Source organism: Zeugodacus cucurbitae, chromosome 5, assembly GCF_028554725.1.
Source record: "Zeugodacus cucurbitae isolate PBARC_wt_2022May chromosome 5, idZeuCucr1.2, whole genome shotgun sequence".
Taxonomy (NCBI): domain Eukaryota; kingdom Metazoa; phylum Arthropoda; class Insecta; order Diptera; family Tephritidae; genus Zeugodacus; species Zeugodacus cucurbitae.
In genome coordinates, this window is record NC_071670.1 from 52,331,940 (window position 1) to 52,358,310 (window position 26,371).

Below are 26,371 nucleotides of genomic sequence, written 5' to 3' on the forward strand. Positions count from 1 at the left end.
AACGTCATTTGCGGTGATAAGCCAAACGCCAGACAACACAGCGCAACAATACCCATTTCTGTTTTGAATCATTTGAACTTGATCATATGATGCTTATCAATTAAAGTGTGCAACAACAACAACAAATGTTAATCTTAGTTGTTTTAATTTTTTTGCTCACTATGTCTCATTATTTTTTTTTTATTTTTTGAATACATTTTTCGCTTATTTCGTTTCAACTACGGCTGCATGTGCTATCTGCATCTTTATTTAGATATCTACATATATATGTATGTATTCATACGACTACACAAGTGCAAAACTCTGTTCAACGACCCATTCATGTTCAATGGCTAACACCAACACAAAACTGGTGTAACTGGATTTAAAAAAAAAAAAAACATTATTTTACTAATGAACTACTGTCAAACACGATTTGATGCATATGGACATACATACATACACACATATATATGTATGTACATTTATATAGAAATACTTTAACTTGCTCCATAGAAAGTCATTTCGTTTGCACAAATGTGACGAGATGTTTTACTATAACTACAATTTGATATTCAATTATAATTAATTTGCCATAAAACAAACACTTAATGAGTAGTAATTAACTTTTATTGTTGCCCTGCTGAATATGCAATGATAATCATGCATATAGTATTTGAATATTACAAAAAAAATAATATAAAATATTAGTAATAACTTTGGAATATTTAATGGGTTCCTTCGGTAAGTTCAAGTATTAGTTTTTTTCTTCGTAATGGCTTAATCGATTACTTAAGACGTTAGATCAGTTTATAGATTTTTTTATTCATTTAAAGTACGCTTCATCGCACGCATTTCGATCGATTATATACAAATTTAAAAACTTTATTTCTTTTATCATTATATGTATACATATATGTACATATATGAATTATGTGGACAATATACAATCTCTATACACATATGTATGTATGTAATATTAGAAAACGCTAAAAATGAGAATGGTGGCTTAAAGTGGCATTCAAATATTTGGCATGGCTGTCACTTAACGGTAAAACAAACAACACAAGACACAATAAAAACACCAATCGACCCAGACATTGAGCGTCGCGTCGATGATCAAATTTGTTTATTTGTTGATTAATAGTGGTTGAATGAAGTATTATGTTTTGTATTTTGTATTTTTGCGTCTTTAAGTCAAAAACAAAATTGCAACAGTTTCTTAATATTGAAATAAATATTTATGGTGAAATGTATGTATGTAGTTTTACTATAAAATTTAACATATTTTTCAAATTGTAAAGAGAAATTTATGACCAAAGAAATTTAAATTTTAAATGTCCCATTTCGTAAAGTTTGCAAGTACTGTGAGTACTACAATACATGAGTATTCATAACGCTTTTGTTGAGGTTACATTGAAGAGGATGAGTTGGTTGACGCTGTTGATATTGCCAAACTTTTCATGATTGGCACTTGATATCGTGAACGAGTGTGTATGTATGTATTCGCGCGTAACTTCTGATTTCCCAAGGTGATGCGTGTCTTTAAAATACCTTGAAGTATTTTTTGCTACTTAAATTTTACAAATTTTATACATTTGCAATATATTGTTGGAGGTGGATATTTATTGGATATGGGCAAAATTGATCCGTAGCTACAGCCAAGAAATGGCTTTAGTTGAAAAAAATTTAATCAAAGCTTTATTATATTTTTTTATTAAACAAGAACCAAAATTTAACATAAAGATATCCTAGAACATTTGACAACTCTCAGCTAAAAATTATGGTACATTTTCTATGCATGAATGTAGGAGAAATTATTTTAATGCCCATTGTCCTACTAATTACTAATATTTAATTATAAAACCACATTTACTTTCAAGTGCATTTTTCACAAAATGCCTAAATATGAACAAACATACAAACATATGTACACATTTATGCATCTGAATATATCTTCTTGATTAATTTGTTGGAAATTGAATGTATGTAAGTGGCTGCAATTGCAATCATGCCTCTAAATTCAATGACCTTGACAATGCGTTTTAAGGCGCTGTCTGAATGCTTCAGCATGTCAGAAATTGTTTAGCGAATAAAAAATATTTGTACATCTACATACAAACATACAGATAAGTTTTTTATGTTTTTTTTATTATTGGCAGACTAGGATATACATAGCTACGATGAAAAAATCGCATCTGGCTTCCAATTAGGATTGCCTATAAACACAATGAAAAGCAATATTACTTTAGTAATGTTGCTATATTCTCATATAACTTATGAAATTTTTACAATATACAATTACATCTTTTTTTAAATTAATTTCAAATGTAAAACTTTTGAAAACAAAAAAATTTATTGCGTTAATATCTTCGAATATATGACACTTAATGCATGTATATATAATAATAATACATCCAAATATGCAACAACCAGAAAGTTGTCAAACAAAGGTAAGACTTAGTTGATTATCTCAGCTAGATAAACAGTAGTTAAATATTTACTTCAGTCATAAAAATGTAGATAAAACACATTTCCTAAGTTTAAATTTTAAAATGGGTAGCTGGTTAGTCTCTAATTTATTTAGAGTCGACTTTAATACGACTGTAACCCACGGGCAGTAGCACAAAAGAGTATACGAATGTTCTAAGAAAACAGCCAAAGTAAATTAGTCAGCTGCTAAAACTATAACCATTGCACACATTCGATGCCGGCAACGCCTTGATACCGACTCCGCGTTTAAAACCATATGCAATTCCGCGTGCACACATGCTTATGTATGAGAAATATGTATGTATGTGCATACAAATGTATCCAGACGGTCTTTATCTTCAAAACCAAATGTGCAAGGGTGCTCAGAAACCAACAACAACAAAAGCAATAACAACATGATTCTTGCAAGAAGCGACATTTATGTACAGATACAAATTTGTATTGCGAGTTTATGTGGTATATAGAATACAAAACATATAAATATATATTTATGTATATGTGAGGTATGTATGTATATACAAGCATATGTGTATGCATTAACATTTTAGACGTTAAAACAAAAATATTTACTTCCATATCTAGTTGTGAGTCACAATGAAATTCAAGCCAAACTTGTATACATTTGCTCCTCATGCTCACAGAAATATATTCATACATACATATGTACGTATGTACATATATACAAAAGTGTGTGAGAAAGCAAACCACATATTAAGTGTATTTGTTATTTATTGCAATCTTTCAATAAAATAGTGTTAAATGCCGCAATATAGTATTAGAAATAAAAATACACATTTATATTTACATTTATATCTACTAAAAAAGCAGTAGATTTTATGTTCTATTGAAATATGCACATAAAAAGTCTATTTTGTAACCGAAAATCAACTTTAAACCTCAAACAAAATAAACGAAAAATTAAACCGATATTTCTTATTCACTTTCCGGCTTTCCCCTCCAGAGACAGACTTTAGCAAAAAAATACTAAACTCTCTTTCGCGTTCAACGATATTTTATTGCCACCATTTTTGTGTGCAAGGGGAAAAGTTGAGAGAAAAGGAGAGTTTACAAAATATATTTCAATGTTGCATTTATATTACATTGAATGCATGGGATAAAATATGAAAATATTTTTTTTTTAGATTTTTTAGAAATATGCTGATAAAAGATGGAAATTTAATGTAAATTTGGTTCGATATACGTTAAGTACTTTTTTTCATAAAATGCATATTTGTAGTTTCATATGTACATATGTACACAACAGAGTAACGTTAAGCATTTCATTGTATTGATAAGCGACATGTTCTAACAGCTCAGAAAGCAATTTCATATCAATTGATAACAAGAAATTTTGATAAAATATTAAAAAAAAACACAATTTCAAATATATACAAACACTATATACAATTTGCCCATATGCATATACTATCGAGTATTGAGATGCAGAAACAACACTGATTATTTGCAATTTTGAGCGCAGAGAGAGTTTGAGAGCGAGTAACCATTCGTCAAATCATGTAGTACATCTCTCTCTACTCACTATCGCCATACTGTTCACACTTACACCCTTTTAAGCCGGGTAAAGCGGTAAGCGAGAAATTCTCTAGTATCTACGGCCGGCGGTTCCACATCCATATATGGTAAAAGTTAGAGTCTTTACTGATAAGGAGCCACTGGCGTAGTTGGGGCCTTTATAAGCGCGTGTTAACGTGTTTTGGTATCATTACATTTTGCGTTCTTGTAGTGTGTGCGATACAGAAAGGCACAGCAGCAACTCAACACAAAGTCCAATAAGACTTCAAATAATATTAATTAATTTTTAGTAAACTTAAAACTTTAACAAAAGTAAGTATTTTTAAAAAATCAAAACGAAACATTTTGAAATTTGTGAAAAACGCTAAGACTTAACAGTGCCAATCGAAAAAGTGAGAATAATTGAAAAATTCTCAGATACTCATATCTGAAATAAATAGTGAAAATTTGAACAATTTTAACTACTAACGTTTACGAAACGTTTGGATTATATGAAAGCAAAATATGAATAAAGCTATATGAATTATCAACAAGTGAAAAATAAATTTGAATAAATATATTCTAAAGAGTATTTACAAAAAGTGAAAAGTTATGAATAGAACTGAAGGAAAATGATTAAAACTGGCATATTTTGCGAATTGTCATGTGCGGAAATCACATCAAGTTATGCAATAAAGTTTTGGACCTTGGGCGTATTAAGTGTACGCTTGATAAGATTGTGCTTATCTCATTTATGGCGTACACACCTGTGTGAATACATTTGATTATGTTAGAATGTCGTTAGGCGATTAAAAAAAAAACTAAATCTATTATCAAATTGAATCACATGGCAAAATTTAAAAATTAACGGGCGTGGCCACTTACCTGTAGTTTCGAGAACGGAACATACTTTCAAATTCCAATTGTAAGCCACTTCCGATGCTATGGATGTGTACGAATGTACTTATGTATGTATATATAAATGCATATACATTTCATATGCAGTAGCATGAGTCAGGCTGGAGACTACGTTGAGGTAGTAGACATTGACCTCGACAACGCCCTTGTCGTCTTAACATTCCCAGTAACTCCCACATTAAATTGTGTATTGTTAGCACGCCTGAACATTTTTCGCTTGAAGAGTTGTGCCGTACATAAAGTCACTTTTGTATTCAGAGTTTGTTTTTTGAATTAAAAATGATTTCACTTTCATTTCGTATTCATTTTAATAGATATTTTCACCCAAAATTGTTTTTAACAATACAAATTCACACACTTTTTGCAAATTCAATTGAAAAGAAAGTTGACTGTTCGCCATCACAATTTACAGTTTTAGTCGCTTTTGTTGGACTACCCAGCTGTCTCTTTGCGAACGAGAGAAACACGTCATGGCGTAAGCCGGCTTCGACATTAATATGTCCCACATGCATGCAAACAACGAGTGCATACATATGTACATATGTATGCATGAGCAAATGCAAAAGCCGAAAATTGCACTATATGCTAGAGATTTCGAACATAATACATTAAAAAGATATGTAGATACATAAGCAATAAAAAAATTTAGTTAATAGATCAGCGGTTAAATATTTAAACTATTATTGTTATGTAGGTGGATAATTCGTTTTCTCATTGCTTATTTAAATACATAGTACATACCTGGTTAAAAATTGCCGCACCCTAAAAGCGTCCATAGTCGTAAAACACATTACTATGTATTTCCATATATGTATGTATAGTTAGATACACCAACATATATATGCATCTAATGTACAACGCTGCCCACATTTGAACTTGACTCATTTTTTGCTCTTCCGCCCTTGTTTTTTCCGCACTCTTTAATTCAAGAATTCCAAGTTTTTAACCGTTAATTCGTTTCAGTTGCCTTTTTGATCAAACAAAAAGCTAAAGCTTACATAGATGTACATATACATACATATGTATGTATAAGGTATAGTAGAAAATGCCGGTTTTGTCGAAGAAGCTCTTTTATGGTATCGGCTGTTAAAGTCCCCTCTACTTAATCTTTCTTCACCTATAGTATGTCTGGCTCACTCACACTAATGTATCGTACACGCGCTGCGAACATGATAAATAGAAAAATGAAGTTACTTCTTTTCGCCAGTAGGGGTAATTCGAGAAATCGCTTTACGATTTTTCACTGCAGCACAGCAAACATGACCATATATGGTCACGAAAATGGTATCGCGTATACTAGAGCTGCGAACTGCTGATGAATTTAGAGAGCGAAAAGTGGGGGTTTATCGAAAACACGATTCAGCGAGGTCGTTTGTCAACTCGTTGGTGCTCTATTGCGCTCTCAGTCACTCTTGTAGAACTCACGAATCTTGAGCCGAAAAGATAGAATTGTATAGACTTCGTTTTAAATGACACTCTCATCATTCGTTTTCGAAAAAGCGGCGAGGGGTACTCGCTACTCGTTTGGGTGTTCACTCGTTGATATGTAGAAATTTTAACTGGCATTTTTTGCTTAACGGCGTCCCATTCGTTGTTGGACTGTCAAAGTGATTAGTTGAACTTCTGTATTCAATATTTAAGCTGAGATTTTCTGGTTTGCCAAGTCAGCATCTTTAAATAGCCGTGAAATTTTAAAACGCTTCTAGTGCGTCAATTTACGAATTTAGATTTTATTGTAAACCAAACTTCAAAGGTGAGACATATAGCGCGTATATATTAATACCGGTTTTGTAATAGGTTTAGTTCATGTAGCTATAAATGTGCATACATATTATATTACCCCGGCCGGCATTCGGATACGATTGTTATATTAGTCCGTTTTTTTGTTTGTTAGTATTTGCTGTATATTTTTTCCATTTTTTAAGTCGGGCGTTGCCCTTTGAGACTTCTTGGTTTAGATTTTTCACAGTTTAAAACAAAATTCGCATATAAATGATTTGAAATTAGTGCAGATATTGAATTGAATTATGAGTGTAAATAATTGTATTTATTTAATCCAAAGTGATTCTTTATGTAGTTTGAGTATTACTAGATGGCTTCGTTTTATATTTCAAATGTTGTCTCATTTATGTTGAAATTGTAGTGAATTTTATTTAAATTTCATGTTTTCCTCTATATTCGCGCGGTTGCATGATTATCGTTTTGTAAATAAATTTGCTTCTTCCAAATTATATATTGCACCAAAGAAACTTTTCGTTAAAATTGGCAATAAAAAGTCTAAACTTCGTCGTAACTTTTATAAGGGAAAGGAGTCTAAGAACCGGCACTCTAAGTTAAAAAGTCAATACATAGCAAATTTCAATTAACGTATGTGTATGTATAATTGTATTAATAAATGTTTCTTTTTTATTTTTAGCAAACAAAATGTGTGACGAAGAAGTTGCTGCCTTGGTTGTTGACAACGGTTCCGGTATGTGCAAGGCCGGTTTCGCTGGTGATGATGCACCCCGCGCTGTCTTCCCTTCAATTGTGGGTCGCCCACGTCATCAAGGTGTGATGGTTGGTATGGGTCAAAAGGACTCGTACGTCGGTGACGAAGCACAGAGCAAACGTGGTATCTTAACCCTGAAATACCCCATTGAACACGGTATTGTAACCAATTGGGATGATATGGAAAAAATCTGGCATCACACCTTCTACAATGAACTGCGTGTCGCTCCCGAGGAACACCCAGTCTTGTTGACTGAAGCCCCCTTGAATCCAAAGGCTAACCGTGAGAAGATGACACAGATCATGTTCGAAACATTCAACACACCCGCCATGTATGTGGCCATCCAGGCCGTACTTTCTCTGTACGCTTCTGGTCGTACCACTGGTATTGTGCTGGATTCTGGTGATGGTGTCTCCCACACTGTTCCAATCTATGAAGGTTATGCCCTGCCACACGCCATCCTTCGTTTGGATTTGGCTGGTCGCGATTTAACCGACTACCTAATGAAGATCTTGACTGAACGTGGTTACTCATTCACAACCACTGCCGAACGCGAAATTGTTCGTGACATTAAGGAGAAATTGTGCTATGTCGCACTCGACTTCGAACAAGAGATGGCCACCGCTGCATCCAGCTCGTCATTGGAGAAATCATATGAATTGCCTGATGGTCAAGTGATCACCATTGGTAATGAACGTTTCCGCTGCCCAGAAGCTCTCTTCCAACCTTCCTTCTTGGGTATGGAAGCCTCCGGCATCCACGAAACCACATACAACTCCATCATGAAGTGCGATGTTGATATCCGTAAGGATCTGTATGCCAACACTGTGCTGTCTGGTGGTACCACCATGTACCCAGGTATTGCTGACCGTATGCAGAAGGAAATCACCGCTTTGGCTCCATCAACAATGAAGATCAAGATCATTGCGCCACCAGAACGCAAATACTCCGTATGGATCGGTGGTTCTATCCTTGCTTCTTTGTCTACCTTCCAACAGATGTGGATCTCGAAACAGGAATACGACGAATCCGGCCCATCCATTGTGCACAGGAAATGCTTCTAAACTGGTTAATGGTATTTTACATAACATAACCAAACAAAATTCTAGAATTTTAAAGCATTTTTTTAAGTTTTCATTCAAATGTATTATTTTCTAATTATTTAAAATGTTACAAAAACTTGAGAGGAAAGAATAAGATTGGCAAACTCTTCTTGTCATCCATTCGTCTACGCACGAGTGGGACATGAGGGGGACATTATAACCAAAAATCTAAAATGTCGATTTTTTTCTTTATTTGGAAATTTTCTAAATTCGAGAGTACACAAATTAATGAGTTCCGTATGAAGTTAGATACATCTTCATCATTATTGCATACATATTTCACAAAATGTTTCCATTACATACATAAATGTATTCATGTGCACCATAAGCATAATAAAAAGACGTTTTGTGTTCTAATTCATAAACACCAAGTTAGTGCTCAAATAGAAGCTTACGCATACGTACATAAATTCGTAGCTTCAAAATGACGCAACTTTCCATTTTTATACTTGCAAACAATGTAATGAATAATTTTAATTTCATTTTGTTTTTAATTACATGCGTATTGATTTTCTTACGCTAAAATGTTAATTAAACAAAGAATTACTAAAGACTTGAACAACAAAAATATTAATAAAAAAAGAAATATTTTCTTAAACAAGAAAGACTTTGCCATCTGGCCCATTTTTCATTATTAAGATGGTAAGGTGCAGTCAGAGAAATATGTACCATATGCATAACTTATGACTAAGTACCATCTCGTGGAAATTACACATGTAAATTTCACTTTTGTTTTGCTCTAATAAGACTGCGAAGAACAAGAACAAGGTCATCCGCAACCATGCATATGTGTATATTTTTCCAACCTATGTGGTTGAGATTTGACGTAAAGAAGATTAGTTTGCGAAGGATAGATAAAACGCATCAAATTGCTACTACAAGATATTGAACAGCAAATAGCAAGAAAATAATTGTAATAAATTTGTCAACAAAAATAAACCAAGATATATAAAAATAAATTACGTATCTTTTTATTGCTGAAAGTTAGAATTTTTGTAAGCAAACGAACTATCCATTTGAACTACATAATTCAAAAATACAAGTTTTATATCGGGTAGGTGCATTAAATTACATAAAATGTCAATGTGTATTCCAAATGAATGAAATGAAAAAAACGAGAATGTAATATGGATGCAGTTATATGACAGTAGTAAAAAATTTATAATAAATGAAATTTGCTACAAAGCGTAGAATCAGCACACTTCCGATCAACTTGAAGAGAAAGTGTAATGCTTTGTAGATTTTCATGCGTGTCAATGCACCCTGAGAACACGTTGGCGGTTCATTTAACAGAAATACTCTTGCCCCACGTATACCCTTGCGGAAAAATTGTTCGTAATCTAGATCTCTGTATTGTAAGAACCCAAATTTGTCGCTTCAATATTAAAAGCAATTTTTATAGTTATTACTTGATCTACAGAAGGCTATACAAACAACAAATACTTACACTTCAGACTCTGGTACAAAGGAATTTAATTCATAGAAATTGTCGTTCTTGAAGTCCCATTCAGTGGTTACAAAATAATGCAATGCCAATGTAGCAGCGTAAATACGTCTTTGTAATTTTAATAGACTGTAAAAATAGGTAAGTATTTTGGAATTTTAGTAAGTATTTACTATTACCACAAATTTTATAACTTACAATGGTTTTGTATTAGTAAACCGCAAGGCAAAATCGGCAAATATTGCTACCAAAATTTGCAGAGTAAAGAACTGAAAGTATCGTAAAACAGTTGTTATTAATTGGTTTAATGTGAAACAACATCTATAAACAATATTTTCTTGAATATACATATGTGGTTTTGTAAATTTCTGGGAATATTTTACTATGTAATATAATCACCATTATTTTTTTAACCAACAAGATTTTTAAGGCTTTTGATACTTCTATTTTATCAAATTTAGATATGTTTACTACCTACCCGTATAAAATTCCATACTGGACACCGCGTTATGCTTCCATCTGGTACCCATAGTGTCTTTTCAAAAGGCGTTTCTTTTATAACTTTTTTGCCGATTTCGATGACTTCGCCAGTAGTGATTGGACAAATCTTTGAAGCAGCACAATTAACTACTTCCAATTTCGATGCATCTTTATCTCTAATAATTAAAAACATAAACTTAAAGATTTGATGTAGCCATTTTGTAGAAAATTCACTAACCTATTCTCATTACCCTTACGATATGTAGCAATTAGCATGGCTCGCACAACTATATCGACTGGTACAAAGTCAGAAATAATATTTGGTTCACCATAACTTGTACGGAATATGCCAATGCCACAAGCCACTAGCATTCCAATGGGGCCGTTGAAGTTATCCACCCACCCAGGAACTGGATCGATAATGGATGATACAACTGTAAAAAGAAAATAAAGTTGTAAACAAATAGGTAACGATATTATATAAGTAATACATACCTATTGATGGTCGAAATATGACCAAAGGAAGACGATCTTTATACTCCTTGATGATTTGTTCAGCTAAACTCTTTGTAAATGTGTAAGTGTTTGGTTGGAAGTCGCCATATCTGAATATTGTGCAAAAAAAAAACAAAACTATTCATCTTGTATATGTTAAATAAAATTTCAAATTCCCTTACTTCAGATTGAAGACGTTCAACATTTCAGTATTGTATGTTTCGGCCAGCTTAATTGTTGTTCGCCAATCTGCATAAGATGGGTAAAACTAAAAAAAATTATTTTTATAATCTAATTTTTTTTATAATTCGATTACTAATAAAAACAATACCTGTTCCCCAACAACTCGTCGATTTGGATAACAGTAAGTTGTGGAAACGTGTATAAAGACCTTTAAATGCTTAAGATTTTCAGCGATTTTGATCAGCTCATAGGTGCCACGTGTATTCATGAGAATAGCATCGCGCAATGGATCATCAAATCTATTAAATAATTTAAAAATAACTATTAATTAAATATTAAAATATATAAAATGTTTGGTTTAAATGTAAAATAACACAAAAAAGAACTTCTTAAGAATTTATTTGATTTAATTTGTTATTTAAGAGATTTATGTGTATACAATACCTTACACTGGCAGCTGAATGGTAAATAATGTTCACATTTTTCAATCGTATCAAATCGAATTCACTAATGCCCAAACCTAGCTCACTACAATCACCTGCAATGGCATGTACTTTCTTCAAATTTTGCGGTTGTTCTTGCCTAAGTCGTTCAAATAGTTGAGAATTTAATATATCATTTAAACGATCCTCGATATTCTTTCCTTTTTTCGGTCGTAATAGGACGTAGACCGCGCCTACATTTGGACAAGAGCGCAAAATTTTTTCAATGAGCCCCTTCCCAATGAAACCTGAAATATTTTAAAAATTTAACATAAAAATTTCACTCATGGTTAAGCTCTGCTAAAGCTAGATTGTCATTAAAGTATTCTTCTATTTTATATAATGTCATGAATACAACTATATTTAATTAACGATATAACTAATAAAAAAAATATTTCCAAAACGAAAATATTTGTTTTTTTTTTCTTATTTTATTTTAACTAACTATTTATTTTAATTTAATTTGTATTATGAATTAAAACGGTATTTAATTGAGGATTTCGTATTATAATCAAATAATTTTCAAACTTACCTGATCCTCCTGTAATAAAGATCTCCTGGTTTTCGAAAAATTGTGATATAAGCATTTTAAACCTGAAAGTATTAAAAATTACATCTCAAAAAGTATTTTAAATTTACTTCAAGTTTATTTAAAATGATAAACATATATACTTTGAAGCATGACGGCAGCCCGAGTTATCTAAGAAAATCACATAAGTAGGGTTCATTCAGATTGAACTTTATATAGCGATTTGTTTTTTAATTTAAATACTAATTAACATTTTCAATACGAAACCATTGACATTGTTCTTGCCTGTGTGCTAAGGGTCATTGACTCAACAATTAAATTTGAATAAACATTTTTTGTCGTCAAACGCTCCTTATAAATGCACATTTTGATTTAAAGGTACATTAACGTTATATTCTGTATAAGTATTATATAAATAAATATAAATCATAAGTTAAATAATTTAAAGTTGCTCTATAAAAACAATGAGCTATACAAGGTAATAATAACGATATTTGCGAAATGCGAGCGTTGTTAGATGTAAATGTATAACGCCTTCTCGACCACGGTGGCAACTAATTCAAATTTTAGATTTTTAACGACAGATTTTTAACATACTTTGATTTTTGAATTTTAGTTCCAACTACTATTTAACGAAGTTAGACAATTTCTAAAAAAATTAAACCGTTTGAATATAAATATTTTTCTTCCGAGTATTAGTCTATTTCGGCGTGGTAATATAAATATATACATACTGCTAACTGTATCCTGTTTAGTGAAAATGCAGTTCTATAAAAAATCAGCGGAAACAGCTTACAACTTTGTCGAATGTGCACTTCGATGTCGTCCAACACAAACTGAAAATAATTTCTTTTTTAATTAACTTGTGACTTTATTCTTAAACAGTTTCGTTCAATTCCATTTTTTACTAATTCATGAATAATTTAAAGTTGGAATTTGCTGGGGGACAAAACAAAAACAATTTACATTCATATATACACTTGCTTATGTTCATTTGCTTTTCGATATATACTTACATTGCATTGCGTATTTGTTAAAGGGTTTAAGTCATTTTATAAATAATAATTTATTTTTTATGCTTAGGTACTTGAATATGTAGGCACTTACTTTCAAACATAGAATAAATTTTCAAAATCACAGGCAAACAAAAATATATCGATAACTTTAAAACAAATACATCGATAGTAAACTTATTTTGCAAACGAAAAGTTTCTTATAATTTCCCATTATCTTAAATTGTTGTAAAACATGTAATTATTCTAAATTTAGTTTAAAATTATTTCTTTGATTATACTTTAATTTACGTGTTAATCTTTATTAATTTCTATATTAAACCGAAAGAACCGATTCTCACGCTACCCGATACTTTTGATTACGAGCAACACTAATGTCAACCAAGCGTAGATAAAAAAAATTTTCCGAATAGTTGGTCTACTGTCAAACAGGCAAAGTAAAGAAAATTACAATTTTTAGATATCAATTTTTAATAAAATAAATTAGTTAAGTTATACTTTATTATTGAAAGTTTTGAAAGAACGTACGCAGTGTTTGACTTAAAAGTTAAACCATATATGTGCAAAATTGGTGTGTTTGCTATATATGTTTGGTTTGGTTTTGGCGTCAAGACAGAGGGGTGCAAAACCTACTGCCCTAACAACCACATTCAGTATAATAGTAAAAAATATTAAGCCGAAACTCACAAGATATTTGTTTTGTTATAAAAGCGGCAATTAAATGAAGAATGGCTACTACACAGCAATACTCACTACGTTGGAACAATTATTTTCGACATTTGACATATGCTTTGGACAATCACCGCAACAACGATGATTTTGTTGACGTGAGTCTGTGCTGTGACGGACGTAAAATTAAAGCACACAAAGTAGTGCTTTCCTCCTGTAGCTCATATTTCAAAGAGATATTCAGGGACAATCCGCATCCACATCCAGTAATAATTTTTAAATTTATTAAATTCGAAGATCTCACCTCAATAATTGAGTTTATGTACCAGGTATGTTTAAGGTTATCAGTATTTAAAGTATTTAAGTATAATGTATGTATTCCGAATTTCCGAATATTTATGGTAAAATATGTTTAAATATCATTAGGGTGAAGTGAATGTACAACAGGAAGCACTGCAATCATTTCTCCAAACCGCCGAATTACTTGCCGTGCAAGGACTTACAGCAGAGGAAAAGGAGAAACCAAAATTGCCTCCGACACCGATTATTGATGAACAGAAACTTATTAAAACCATCCCCAGTACTATTAGAGCGGTGAATGATGTAACGACTGCGACACAGACTACACCGCAAACAATCGAAATACCAACGGCAACAATATTGCAGCAAACGCAGCCACAGCAACAGCAACATACCGCTACGCAGCATCATCATGTACAAACCCAAATTCAGCATATTCAGGTGCAACATCAACCGCAAACTCATGTTCAAACCGTGCAAACTCAGGTGCAGCAACAGCAAACAACAACACATCAACTGCAACATCATCAGCAACAACAGCAATTGCAACAAACTCATTTAAGTGCGCTGCCTTCATCCAATACGATAAAGAAACGTAAAATGACTTTTTCAGATGATGATGATAACATATACACTACAGAAGGCGTTGATTATGGCGTCAAAGATGATTCTTCGATTGTTAAAAGTAAAAAAGAAAATACTAATATTACATACAAAAATCTGTAAATATTTATATTTATTTGCAAATTAAATTTAAGCGGCGGAAATGACATTCCTACGTGGTACTGTTAAAATGGATATACCCGAATACATAGTTGGTGAAGTAGACGATAGCGAACAGTTGACTGACGGCAGCGCGCAGCATACATCGCAAGACGGTGGCACGACGGGCGCACAAAATGTCACACAATACACATCTGAATATGAAATTCTGACGGAATCAGAAATTGAAGAAAAGTTTCAACAAGCTGATGCAGACAATGCAGAGATAACAATCGAAATGGGTATTTAAAATTTGATATATTTATGTATATAAATATTCGTTTGTTAATCAATTGTAATATGTATACAGGGCGTCTATTAAATCCAACGACGAGTACGCCAACAACAACAACACCTCATACAACATTAGACGAATCAGGAGGCAGTGTCACTAATGCTGTAGTAAAAATTGATAATAAAGGCGGGGGAACTGCAGGTAAGTTAAAAAAGTTATTTGATTATATTCTGAAAGTCCCAACGTTGTCTAATTATTATGCTATGTCATTGTTAATAGTGTGCGAACAGTTAAAAATTAGTTTTGCTTCTGTCTATGTAAAACACATTCTGTCTGGGAATTGCTCAGTCTTTTTTGGTAGATAGTGGATAAATAACAATCATTTAAGTTTCAGCGTGTACGCATAGCTAGTTGTCTATAAAATATCAAAATTCCGATTTACAAAGTCATAGTAGATCAAAATTTATATCTGGTCACACGAAACCATAGCGCATTCTACTATTTACGAAAATTTATATTAGTTATGTATATCCAGATCTTTTTACCGCTCGTTACATATTTATCTATCTTTATTCATATTTTTATAAAGTAACTATTAATTATTTATATACTAAACTTAGATTTATTCGATAAGAAAAGAATTTTTTCGAAAACATTTAAAACGATTATGGAATTTTCTTGTTGCAATAATTAAATTTCCATCGTGTTAAAAAAAAACTAATTTTATAGTTAACCAAATTGAGCCCATTATCTTTAGTCATAAAAACTACCATACATAATTAATTATACCGTAAATTTTGTGAATTAAATTTGTGTCTACAACGATGAATATGTCTCCAAATGTTACCATTTTCTTTTCATTTTGTTTTTTTTTCGACAAAATATGTATACCTCATCGCAATTATATAAACTATTGGCGATTCACAATGCTAGAATACTAGCTTAAAATTATTCTAAATTATAAGACGTATGTAAAACAAAAAACCAGTTTAGTTACTGTCAACATAATTTTTGTGCTATTTTTGTGTATTTTTAGATTTGCCAAATAATAAGTGGACAGAATGTCAATTTTGCAAAATGGTCATAACTACGGTTAATCTTTGGAGACATATTCGTACGCAACATACGCCTCAACCGCCCCGTAAATGCGAATTATGCAACAAAAATTTCAAAAACAAATACAGTCTACGCGAACACATACGAATTTCGCACGAACAAAAAATCACAGTGAAGTCAGAAAACTGATTGACAATATTTCATTTACGTCGTTAAATTGACCGCACATGCTAATACAGCAAGTAACAAACTTAAAAATCGAATGTAATTAAATGTGAAGAAAGGAAGAGCTTATGAAAATCATGGTTGACTGCAATCAATAAAAGGCAACTATAAACATCTGCGATGTGAATATAAAACCAGTGAGCAAAGCACATAAATACGTCCAAAAAAAAAATGAATAAAGTAATGGAACTACCAAAATGAAATTGAAAAGAAGAATGCTAGAGATTTAACCTAAAAAGTGCAAAGTAGTTTTATTTTAATTAAGCCACAGTGTATTGCAATATCCAATTATTAGTTGAAAACGGGTTAAACTTATTGACTATATTTTAATTTTTTTTTCTAATTTAAAGTAATCGATGAATGTACGATAATTTATGCGCTGCACTAACCCTAATTATTATTGGACATAAAAAGCTGTAAATTTTATTTAATTACATACAAATTAGTCTGTAAACACATAATTTCTAATTTATATTAAACCAAAAATATCTATTTACTCTTTGAAACAAATATTAATATAATTTTAAAGTGTCTAAAGGCACACATATTAAACAAAATTCAACATAAAAACTCAAGTTTTACAGTAGGAAATAGTGAATAATTTTAAATCTGCACTCCCCATTAGGGAAGTTTGAGAAGTGTCTACTGCCAGGCATAAATTTCTCTATCCCCAATTATTACTTATTTTCAAATTTATCGGCACAATTCTAGCATCTACATAATCCGACTTAAAATGTCAATATAACAAAACAATAGATAAAGATAAAAACTGAAAGTGAGGCAGATGTGTGTATGTGTATATAAATTTAAGATATCATGTTTCAATAATTGAATACAATTGTATAAAGAATATATAACACAAATTTAGTAGGATATTTAGTGTAAATTAAAATTAAATCAGATTGATTCACATATAAAATTCTATAATGTAGTCGCAGATTTAATGATAACTAAAATTATGTATAGGACGAGTGGAATTAAATATCGTAATTTGATATATTCAATATGAAGTATTTGTGAAAATAATACTTTTCGCCAATATATACATACATATATAAAAGCTATATATATTTAAAAGTATTCAAAATTTATTAAGAGTTTATTGAAATCTTAAAAGTTGTACAAAATAATACACATAATAAAATTGGAAGAAACTACGAATTGAGAAAAAGAAAAATAGCATAGAATACTTATATACAGTTTTGGCCAACCGAAAATTTAGCTATAAAACGTAAAATATTAGAAAATTTCCATATCTCGAGTCGATAATCTTATCATATAGTACAATTTGGGGACAAAAAAAAACAATATGTTTAGCAGCATTGCGCATAACAAATTTGGAAAAAATAATAGACATCAATTATATTTTGCGTTTTCTTATCAACGCCCTGTGGATCATTTGTAAAAAAAAAATAGTTGGAATTTCAAAAATTGTATTATATCAACATGGAATTATTTCTTTTTAATGTTTTTCATAAGACATCTCGATTATTAAGTCACATTTAAATAATGATGAAATTGCTAATACATAGAAAATATATAAAAAAATATTATAAAATTTAATACATGGAATACAAGCAGCAATTTAAAAAAATACATATAGATATAAGTAATTGTAATATACCATATACTGAACATCTTAAATGTATGTAATATTTATAAGCAGGATAGACTTTTATTATAATTTTCAAAAATATAAATGAATGTCGAAAAATATTCATGTTTCTTCGTATTTTTTTGTATGGAGATTGGGATCGAATTTTTCACGATTAAATTTCGCAATACTCCCTACCAGTAAGAAGTAAAGAATAGAAATACTAAAATCAAACAATACTTTGCGGTATTTTGATCAAACTAGTATTACATACAACCACTCGAACCAATCCTGTCGAAATGGTTCATTGCGTGGACCTCCTTAGATGATGTCTCTAACAATATCTAACATTTTAGCCAACAAACATTTTATGATAGTTCGAGTTTTCTTAAATGGATAATTAAAAAATAAGTTTGTAAAAACGGTTCAGCCCTCCCTCCACACCGAATATCAATAGGCATGAGCTATTTAGTTGTACAAATAAAAATATTAATTTTTCCATAAAAAAAAAATTAACATTTCTTTTATTGTTGCACATTTCAGTTGAAGAGCAAAATTTAACATGCAAATTTTGTAAAAGGAAATTGCAATCGATGAACGCATTACGCCGACATATAACTTCACGACACTCGGAAATTTCTGGCAAGGAACACGAGTGTACCATATGCAGTAAGAGCTTCAAGACGAAATGGTCACTATCAACGCACAATTCACGCTTCCACAGGGATATGCGTGTAACAAAAGAATGCATCAAAATGGAATTCACTTAGTGCACATCATACATGCAAACATAATTAACTGCAACACATTAGGTTTTATTGTTGTGAATGTGAATCCAGTACTTTTATTGTAGCTATAAAATTGCATAAATACATACAAATATGTAAATTAAATTCATTATAGTATTCATATGTAACTCTTAACTTTATAATATTTTGTTTTTCTTCGAATTGAATAATATTTGACTTTATACAATAATGATGTATGCATGTAAATCGAAAATAGAAAAATAAACAATTATAAAAATAAAATTTTTATTTCGGAAATTATACATTATACAATGGAACATTATTTAAATAGCTGTAAGACCGGGCAGTGGAAATTTCGCGCTAAACTCTTCAATGTCGCTGCGCAGTTTACCCAACTTCTCTGCAACTTCGTTATTCGACTTCAAAGTTTGCTTGAAATCCACCAATTTGGGGCCTGAAATTTTAGTTGCTTCAACACATAGTTTCAAAGTACGATCTATGTAATCCACAACGGCATCAATATCACTCTCCACTAAGCCACGAGTAGTTAATGCTGGTGTACCAAGACGTATACCAGATGGATTCAACGCTGATTTGTCACCAGGCACTGTGTTCTTGTTACAAGCAATATTTACTTCCTCTAAAATATATTCGGCTTTGGCTCCAGTTAAACCGATATTACGTAAGTCGAGTAGTACTAAATGAACATCAGTGCCACCGGTAGCAACATTGTAGCCTCGCTTGATCAAACCATCACAAAGGCGACGGGCATTGCTAATCACTTGTCGTTGGTAATCAGCAAACTCTGTAGTTTTAGCTTGTTTAAAGGCGGTTGCAATTCCGGCAATAGTGTTGTTGTGTGGGCCACCTATGTAAAAGAGTTTGTATATATTATGGAGATTTAAATTATATTATAGTTTAAAGATAGATACAATTACGTTTAAAAAATTTGGGTTAATTTATTCAATGAAAAAAGTAATTAATTCAAAAAAATCACATAAAAAATATTCATATAATATACGTACATATGTACATGAAATAAAATGATCGAGCTACATACCTTGTAGACCTGGGAAGACTGCTCCATTGATGCGATCCTCTAAATCATATGCTACTTTATCACCATTTGGCAGCACTTTACGCACACCCTTGCGATAGAATATGACACCAGCACGTGGACCACGCAACGTTTTGTGTGTCGTAGTGCTTACCACATCGGCAAATTCAAATGGTGACGGAATTAAACCGGCCGCCACCAAACCAGCAATGTGAGCCATATCGGCAAAAAGATATGAATCATTTTGATCACAGATTTTACGAAAACGGGCGTAGTCAAGACAACGTGAGTAACACGAAACACCGGCTATGATTACACGCGGTCTGAAGAGTTTGGCATTCGCTTCCAATTGATCGTAATCGATTAGACCCGTTTGTACGTCCACTTTATAAGGCATACTTTCGAAATAAATCGATGTTGCTGAAATACGTTTATTGGCTGTCATGAAACCGTGTGTTAAATGACCACCATCGGGCAAATCAAGACCCATTATACGATCGTGGGGTTGACAGAGCGCAGTGTAAACGGCAAAATTTGCTGGCGAACCCGAATAAGGCTGCACATTGACACCCCACTCTTCCGGATTCAGACGAAATGCTTCAAGTGCACGTTTTTGAGCAAGACGTTCTATTTCATCAATAAATTCATTGCCACCATAGTACCGCTTGCCAGGCATGCCTTCGGAATACTTATTATGCAGGCAAGAACTCAAGCATTCCAAAACGGAGACGGATGTAAAATTCTCACTAGCAATCATTTCCAAACCAACAGTTTGGCGTTTCTTCTCCGCCTTTATAATGGAGTACAGTTCGGGGTCACTTTCACCCACGCCCTCATTCAAAAGTTTCAGGTTTCCAGACATGTTCTTGAAAAAATATCAATTTTATCGTTAATACAAATTACTCGTTAGAATTAAAAAAAAATATATTATAATACCAATTCTCTCTCTTACATGTATGTACATATAACTTTATGAACTTTTTAAAATATAAATATATGTAATGTTCGCGATTTAAATTTTAAAATGTGTCGTTTGTAGTCGACGATTGAACAGTTAATGTCACAGTTTTATTTGTGTAATCGCATTACTGAATTCTTCTTTTATGCTGATAATAAAATCTCATAGGAAAAATAACAAGTTAATATTCGGGTCACAGGTTACAGATTATTGACGTACAATGATAAAGTAATGTACATGAGTGCTTGTATCTATGCTCTACTAAAATGATATTTTTAAAATATGGTCGCGTGTAAATAACGAGCCTCTTCATAAACATGTTTGTGCTACATATTATTTTATAGATCACTGATAAGGCAGATCTCATTTAATATAAAATTTAAATTGTACAAAACAGGACTTACTCACAAAAAATATATGTATGTATTTCTTTATTCAGTCAAAGCAGCTTGTCAACAGCTTGGAATTTTGAATAATACTGACATAAAAATTTAGTTTACGTTATAAATTGAACGATTGCTTAACTTGCATTAATAATTTGCAAATACACACACCGACGACACATGCATATGGACATGTATATCAGTAATCACCAGCTCTGAACTCCTCAAAATGTGTTGAAGTTCGATTAGATAAAACATATAGTATATACGTTATGCAAATATCAAGTGTGAAAAGATAAGTGTTTACACAGGTACCCTCAACCGTTAAATCTTCACTTATTTAAGATTTAATAGATTAATAAAAGATTAGAATACTAATATAGATAATGTAGATGCACAAATTTTGGAGTACTGGTAGCTATATATTTTTTTAATTTACTTAGTAAATACATTCTTAGCACATACTTGGTCAAACAAATATCAACTTTAAAATTTTATTAAATTCGTATTAAGAAATAAAATATGAATGTACTAAATATGTCAAATTCGCCTTTCAGCATACATATTTAGTTGATAGACTATTTGGGTTTCTTATGTTAATAAAGTGGAAACTACGCCTAAAATACACACACGATATGTATTTATACAGAAAGTAATCATAGTTCCCAATCGAGTTCCAATTGTGATATGAGTGCAATGACAGTTAATATTTGATTTTGTTAATTAATACTCAAAAACAACAGATTCACAGCCGGAAACAACATGTATGCATGTATGTATGCATACCAATAATTTCATCATTTAATAAAGCTATGTATGTATATACTATTAATACTATTTCAATGGACGTATAACATATTACATGGATATAACTGGTTACCCATATAATAAAATCATATTTGCTTACAATTGTTTTTTTTTTTTTTAACTTTTTGGCTTTTATACGGATTACACATGGAAACAGTAACAACCTTAGATTAAGTGATCTTACTATTCGCTTCACTAAAAATGCACATTGCTAGAGCATATTTACATATGTAAACATACGAATGTACAAAAATTTGTATATATTATATTCGTTTATTTATTCTCTCACATTATTTATCACATTACTCAAATTTACAGATTACAGGTATGCGCACATGTAGAAAAACTTGATGAAAAGGTGTAATATAAGAAATCCCGCATGCGTTGTCGAATTAGAAAGGTGCCGGTGGAACAAAGTTTTCTTGTATTTACATTTATGGTGTGATAAATTTAGTTTACATTGTAATATTATTGACCAATACTCACCGTAGAATAATTTGCAGTAAAAATGCCAAATCCTGACTTTACTTCTGCTAATTGTTTATTATACGAAAAATGTGATCTTGTTGGAGCCGTTTGAGCAATTGAAGCTTGGGGAACGAGGCGCTGATAAACAATTCTACTGCCGGCGTTAGCTAATTGAGTTCGTGTGCTCAGCGTATAGATGGCACGAGGTGTAATATTTTTAACTTGCATTTTCGCCTAAAATTTGACCTTAAATTTACTTCACATATAAAGACGTATGCAAAGAATACGTATGTCTTTTACCGTCGCTCGATTTCCATATACTGAAAAAATAAAAATCTCAAACCATCCATTGATAGCAGTAATTAACAGAGGGTCATTGATAACCTTTGACATTTAGTGATAATTCTATTTTGGCTAAAACTGATAAAGACTGTCCAAATACAATGTGATAAATAGGCATAGTTAATTTTTAGAATTTTATCAATAACCGAAATAATTAAATGTTATAATAATATTTATGAAATAATTAATTAAATCTGATGGCCGTAATGAATATTTTTACATGTAGCATTATTTAAAAAAATGGAATGTAACATATATATTATATATGTATAATACATAAATTATATGGATTTTAATATACTAAGAAATCAATCGATAATTGAAAATTGCATGAAGTAAAGTATGTTTTTATTGTGCTTAAAATCGATTATTTGCTTTTAACTCGGTTAATATCCCATCACTATTTTCAAATAGAATCGGCTTACTATATATTTCGAAAATTACGCGCCGTATATCAATATGGATATATCAAATCCACAAAAAAACGATGGTGTAGGTCTGATAATAGAACCTGGATATACTTGGGATGAATTGCGTGAGAACGTAATGAATTCTTGTCTTAAAAAAAAGTGTCACATCATATTAGAAGGAGATCCCAAAACGGAGGAAGTAAGCATATTTAGCACGGATAAAAATATGTATTTCTAAATAGATGTTATTTACTCAAGGTGTATAGAAGAATATTGGATTTGTTAAATTCCGAATTGAATTTGGATGAAATAACTAGTCTTTTCGTTATTGTGGGCACTCTTTATTTCATTGAAGCTACGCCGTTGAACATGGAATGGCGCACACAACTTTTGCAAAAAACATTCAACTACACAGACACACTAAGTCCAATGCACGTAAGGAATTATATTGTTTTCTTTTACTTTACAACGTGTATTCTACACATTTTCTATATATTTAGCTTCATTTGGCGACCAAACGACTTTGGACAAATTTAAAAAAGAAGGAGACGGATGTGTTTAATATACTGGAGCTTTGTAATCAAATGGTTATAATAAGTGAAACAGCGAGAGCAATTTCCATTTGTCTTATGTGGACCATACTTTCAGAAATAACAGATACTTCTTGCGAAATGTTTTGTTTCAGACAGGTAAGAAATTTAATTCTATAGACGGTGAAAGTTGAGAATTTACAAAAATTATTTATAGTTCATGAAGTTGCTCGAAATGTTGAATAATATCGAAAGCGAAACATTGCAGGAGGAGGAAAATACTAAGATTGTGTACATTTTAGTACGCGTATTAAGTTATCTTATAAATGCTATTCTTTGTGATGCTCAAAATGAGGATATTATTAAAGCCGGCTATCGCATGTATTTTAAATACACATCTTCATTTTTAAAGCAACTTTTGAATTGGTTCGAAAACTTTAAGAAGACTATAGATTCTGGTGCAAAACCAAAACAAATCCAAATAGATTGGGATCTTCGAATGATGGTAAGAACAAATATCGAAACTTTAGTACACCTGTACATAATATATTACATTTTATAGATTACGGAGCATATCAGCTTTAATATTATAAATGTTCTTCAAGACAGAATAGATCATATGAGTACACCCGATTATTCCTAGAATAAATTATAAGAATTATAAACTTCCATATGTACTGTGTTAAGTAATTAATATATAAATCTTTGTTAGTAAAATAAAATAAAATAAATAACATGTATATACCTACATTTGTATACTATTTTAAAATATATTACAATTGCTTATTATGTTTTTTTGGAATAAATGGTTAAGCAAAGTTTACAATTGGGTTTGTTTGCAAATAGCGATGGATGTTTGACGATTAGTCAATAAGATATCGATGAAATGAAACTCATCGTCATCGTTACCACTTACGATGAAAGCGATTCAATTGTTTTTTATCGTTTCAATGGTATATTTATAAAATTTATTTTTATTTGATTTTATTATTTTCCTAAAATTATAATTTTCATTTCGTATGTGACATTCAGATATTTCTAATTTGTCTTAATTTTTTAATTATTCTCAAATCGACAATCGAAATTATTAACTGAAAATAAAAATGTAATAGGACTTTATTGAATTGATAACATACATTAATATCAACTCTGAGTACTTCGAAATTCGAGATTTGACAACACAGTGACAATTTCAGCTACCGAATCTTTTGCATAGTCATTTTATCAAAAACAACTCATTTGCGAGACAATTACTTCATAAAATAAATTATTAAATACAACAATATTCAACAATATTTCACGATGACCGTCACGAACCGGGTAAGTTATTTTGAACCGTATATATGAGTATTCTAAAACTTAAAAAAATTCACAGATGGAAATCGACGCCGCACTAAAGGGAGAAGGCTTTCGTTCTTACTATATTCAAAAGATAGAAGAATTACAATTGATTGTTGCAGAAAAGAGTCAAAATTTACGACGTTTGCAAGCCCAGCGTAATGAGCTAAATGCAAAAGGTAATATACTTATAGAACTACAACATATAGTGTTGTTTTAATTGTTGTAATTTTCACAATTTCAGTACGTATGCTGCGTGAAGAGCTTCAGTTATTGCAAGAACAAGGCAGTTATGTCGGCGAGGTGGTGAAACCAATGGATAAAAAGAAAGTGCTGGTAAAAGTACATCCGGAAGGAAAATTTGTGGTTGATATTGATAAAAATATCGATATCAATGATGTTACTCCCAACTGCCGTGTAGCACTTAGAAACGAGAGCTATACTCTTCATAAAATTTTGCCAAATAAAGTCGATCCATTGGTATCCCTTATGATGGTTGAAAAAGTCCCTGACTCGACTTATGAAATGGTAGGAGGACTCGACAAACAAATTAAAGAAATCAAGGAAGTTATTGAATTACCAGTGAAGCATCCAGAGTTATTCGACGCTTTAGGCATAGCTCAACCAAAGGGCGTACTTCTCTATGGACCACCTGGCACAGGAAAAACACTTTTGGCTCGAGCAGTAGCCCATCATACTGAATGTACATTTATTCGAGTATCTGGGTCGGAATTGGTACAAAAATTCATTGGCGAAGGTTCACGTATGGTTCGTGAGCTGTTCGTAATGGCACGTGAACACGCTCCATCTATAATTTTTATGGATGAAATTGATTCAATTGGTTCCTCAAGAATCGAATCCGGTTCTGGCGGTGACTCCGAAGTGCAACGTACAATGTTAGAGTTGCTTAATCAATTGGATGGATTTGAAGCTACAAAGAACATTAAAGTAATTATGGCAACGAACCGCATTGATATTCTTGATCCAGCTCTTCTTCGACCAGGCCGTATTGATCGTAAGATTGAATTTCCTCCACCAAACGAGGAAGCACGTCTGGATATTTTGAAAATTCACTCGCGGAAAATGAATTTAACCAGAGGTATAAATTTACGAAAAATTGCAGAACTGATGCCAGGAGCATCGGGTGCTGAAGTAAAAGGTGTTTGTACTGAGGCAGGTATGTATGCCCTACGTGAACGACGTGTACATGTCACCCAAGAAGACTTTGAAATGGCGGTTGCGAAAGTAATGCAGAAAGATTCGGAAAAGAATATGTCGATTAAAAAATTGTGGAAATAAATTTTTTAAATTAAATGAAAATGTCTATTTCAAATATAGAATTTATAAAAAACATAGTTCCAATGCG

The 26,371-nt window shown here is 31.7% G+C and overlaps 6 protein-coding genes and 1 long non-coding RNA gene across 15 annotated transcripts; 4 read left to right on the forward strand and 3 right to left on the reverse strand.

Annotated features, from left to right (window-relative positions):
• Nucleotides 1-2,556: 2,556 nt before the first annotated feature.
• Nucleotides 2,557-6,255, reverse strand: LOC128922090 (uncharacterized). Its single transcript, XR_008471362.1, has 2 exons — nucleotides 5,644-6,255; nucleotides 2,557-5,487 (listed from the first exon to the last, which is right to left on the reverse strand). It is a non-coding gene; the product is annotated as an uncharacterized LOC128922090 (long non-coding RNA).
• Nucleotides 4,159-8,670, forward strand: LOC105210586 (actin, cytoplasmic A3a). Of its 3 annotated transcripts, none has more exons than XM_029039238.2 (2): nucleotides 4,159-4,317; nucleotides 7,319-8,670. In XM_029039238.2, the coding sequence occupies exon 2, from the start codon at nucleotides 7,327-7,329 to the stop codon at nucleotides 8,455-8,457; it is 1,131 nt and encodes a 376-aa protein (XP_028895071.1). In that variant the 5' UTR covers nucleotides 4,159-4,317; nucleotides 7,319-7,326; the 3' UTR covers nucleotides 8,458-8,670. The 3 variants fall into 3 exon arrangements, with proteins under 3 accessions (XP_028895071.1, XP_028895072.1, XP_028895070.1); XM_029039239.2 differs by lacking the exon at nucleotides 4,159-4,317 and adding an exon at nucleotides 6,417-6,655; XM_029039237.2 differs by lacking the exon at nucleotides 4,159-4,317 and adding an exon at nucleotides 7,108-7,242.
• Nucleotides 8,671-9,239: 569 nt separating this feature from the next.
• Nucleotides 9,240-12,962, reverse strand: LOC105210587 (putative fatty acyl-CoA reductase CG5065). Of its 2 annotated transcripts, XM_011181635.3 has the most exons (11): nucleotides 12,844-12,962; nucleotides 12,113-12,174; nucleotides 11,543-11,828; nucleotides 11,247-11,397; nucleotides 11,098-11,183; nucleotides 10,916-11,025; nucleotides 10,659-10,854; nucleotides 10,419-10,596; nucleotides 10,139-10,209; nucleotides 9,944-10,069; nucleotides 9,240-9,871 (listed from the first exon to the last, which is right to left on the reverse strand). In XM_011181635.3, exons 2-11 carry the CDS (start codon nucleotides 12,165-12,167, stop codon nucleotides 9,634-9,636), a joined length of 1,497 nt encoding a protein of 498 aa, XP_011179937.1. In that variant the 5' UTR covers nucleotides 12,168-12,174; nucleotides 12,844-12,962; the 3' UTR covers nucleotides 9,240-9,633. The 2 variants fall into 2 exon arrangements, with proteins under 2 accessions (XP_011179937.1, XP_054087548.1); XM_054231573.1 differs by lacking the exon at nucleotides 12,844-12,962 and having other exon boundaries at nucleotides 12,113-12,192.
• A 553-nt stretch (nucleotides 12,963-13,515) lies between these two features.
• LOC105210585 (broad-complex core protein isoforms 1/2/3/4/5) lies at nucleotides 13,516-18,856 on the forward strand. 2 transcript variants are annotated; one of them, XM_011181629.3, is made up of 5 exons: nucleotides 13,516-14,120; nucleotides 14,218-14,776; nucleotides 14,850-15,095; nucleotides 15,164-15,289; nucleotides 18,507-18,856. In XM_011181629.3, exons 1-5 carry the CDS (start codon nucleotides 13,851-13,853, stop codon nucleotides 18,731-18,733), a joined length of 1,428 nt encoding a protein of 475 aa, XP_011179931.1. In that variant the 5' UTR covers nucleotides 13,516-13,850; the 3' UTR covers nucleotides 18,734-18,856. The 2 variants fall into 2 exon arrangements, with proteins under 2 accessions (XP_011179931.1, XP_011179932.1); XM_011181630.3 differs by lacking the exon at nucleotides 18,507-18,856 and adding an exon at nucleotides 16,125-17,677 and having other exon boundaries at nucleotides 13,517-14,120.
• A 124-nt stretch (nucleotides 18,857-18,980) lies between these two features.
• LOC105210577 (serine hydroxymethyltransferase) lies at nucleotides 18,981-22,705 on the reverse strand. Of its 5 annotated transcripts, none has more exons than XM_011181614.3 (3): nucleotides 22,404-22,705; nucleotides 19,773-20,634; nucleotides 18,981-19,580 (listed from the first exon to the last, which is right to left on the reverse strand). In XM_011181614.3, exons 1-3 carry the CDS (start codon nucleotides 22,611-22,613, stop codon nucleotides 19,036-19,038), a joined length of 1,617 nt encoding a protein of 538 aa, XP_011179916.2. In that variant the 5' UTR covers nucleotides 22,614-22,705; the 3' UTR covers nucleotides 18,981-19,035. The 5 variants fall into 5 exon arrangements, with proteins under 5 accessions (XP_011179916.2, XP_011179920.2, XP_011179919.2 ...); XM_011181618.3 differs by lacking the exon at nucleotides 22,404-22,705 and adding an exon at nucleotides 21,136-21,290; XM_011181617.3 differs by lacking the exon at nucleotides 22,404-22,705 and adding an exon at nucleotides 21,132-21,288.
• A 382-nt stretch (nucleotides 22,706-23,087) lies between these two features.
• Nucleotides 23,088-24,415, forward strand: LOC105210578 (uncharacterized). Its single transcript, XM_011181621.3, has 5 exons — nucleotides 23,088-23,336; nucleotides 23,396-23,572; nucleotides 23,638-23,826; nucleotides 23,885-24,172; nucleotides 24,230-24,415. Exons 1-5 carry the CDS (start codon nucleotides 23,187-23,189, stop codon nucleotides 24,308-24,310), a joined length of 885 nt encoding a protein of 294 aa, XP_011179923.2. The 5' UTR covers nucleotides 23,088-23,186; the 3' UTR covers nucleotides 24,311-24,415.
• Nucleotides 24,416-24,826: 411 nt separating this feature from the next.
• Pros45 (26S proteasome regulatory subunit 8) lies at nucleotides 24,827-26,360 on the forward strand. The gene is made up of 3 exons (XM_011181622.3): nucleotides 24,827-24,987; nucleotides 25,043-25,184; nucleotides 25,250-26,360. The coding sequence occupies exons 1-3, from the start codon at nucleotides 24,970-24,972 to the stop codon at nucleotides 26,302-26,304; spliced, it is 1,215 nt and encodes a 404-aa protein (XP_011179924.1). The 5' UTR covers nucleotides 24,827-24,969; the 3' UTR covers nucleotides 26,305-26,360.
• Nucleotides 26,361-26,371: the final 11 nt, after the last annotated feature.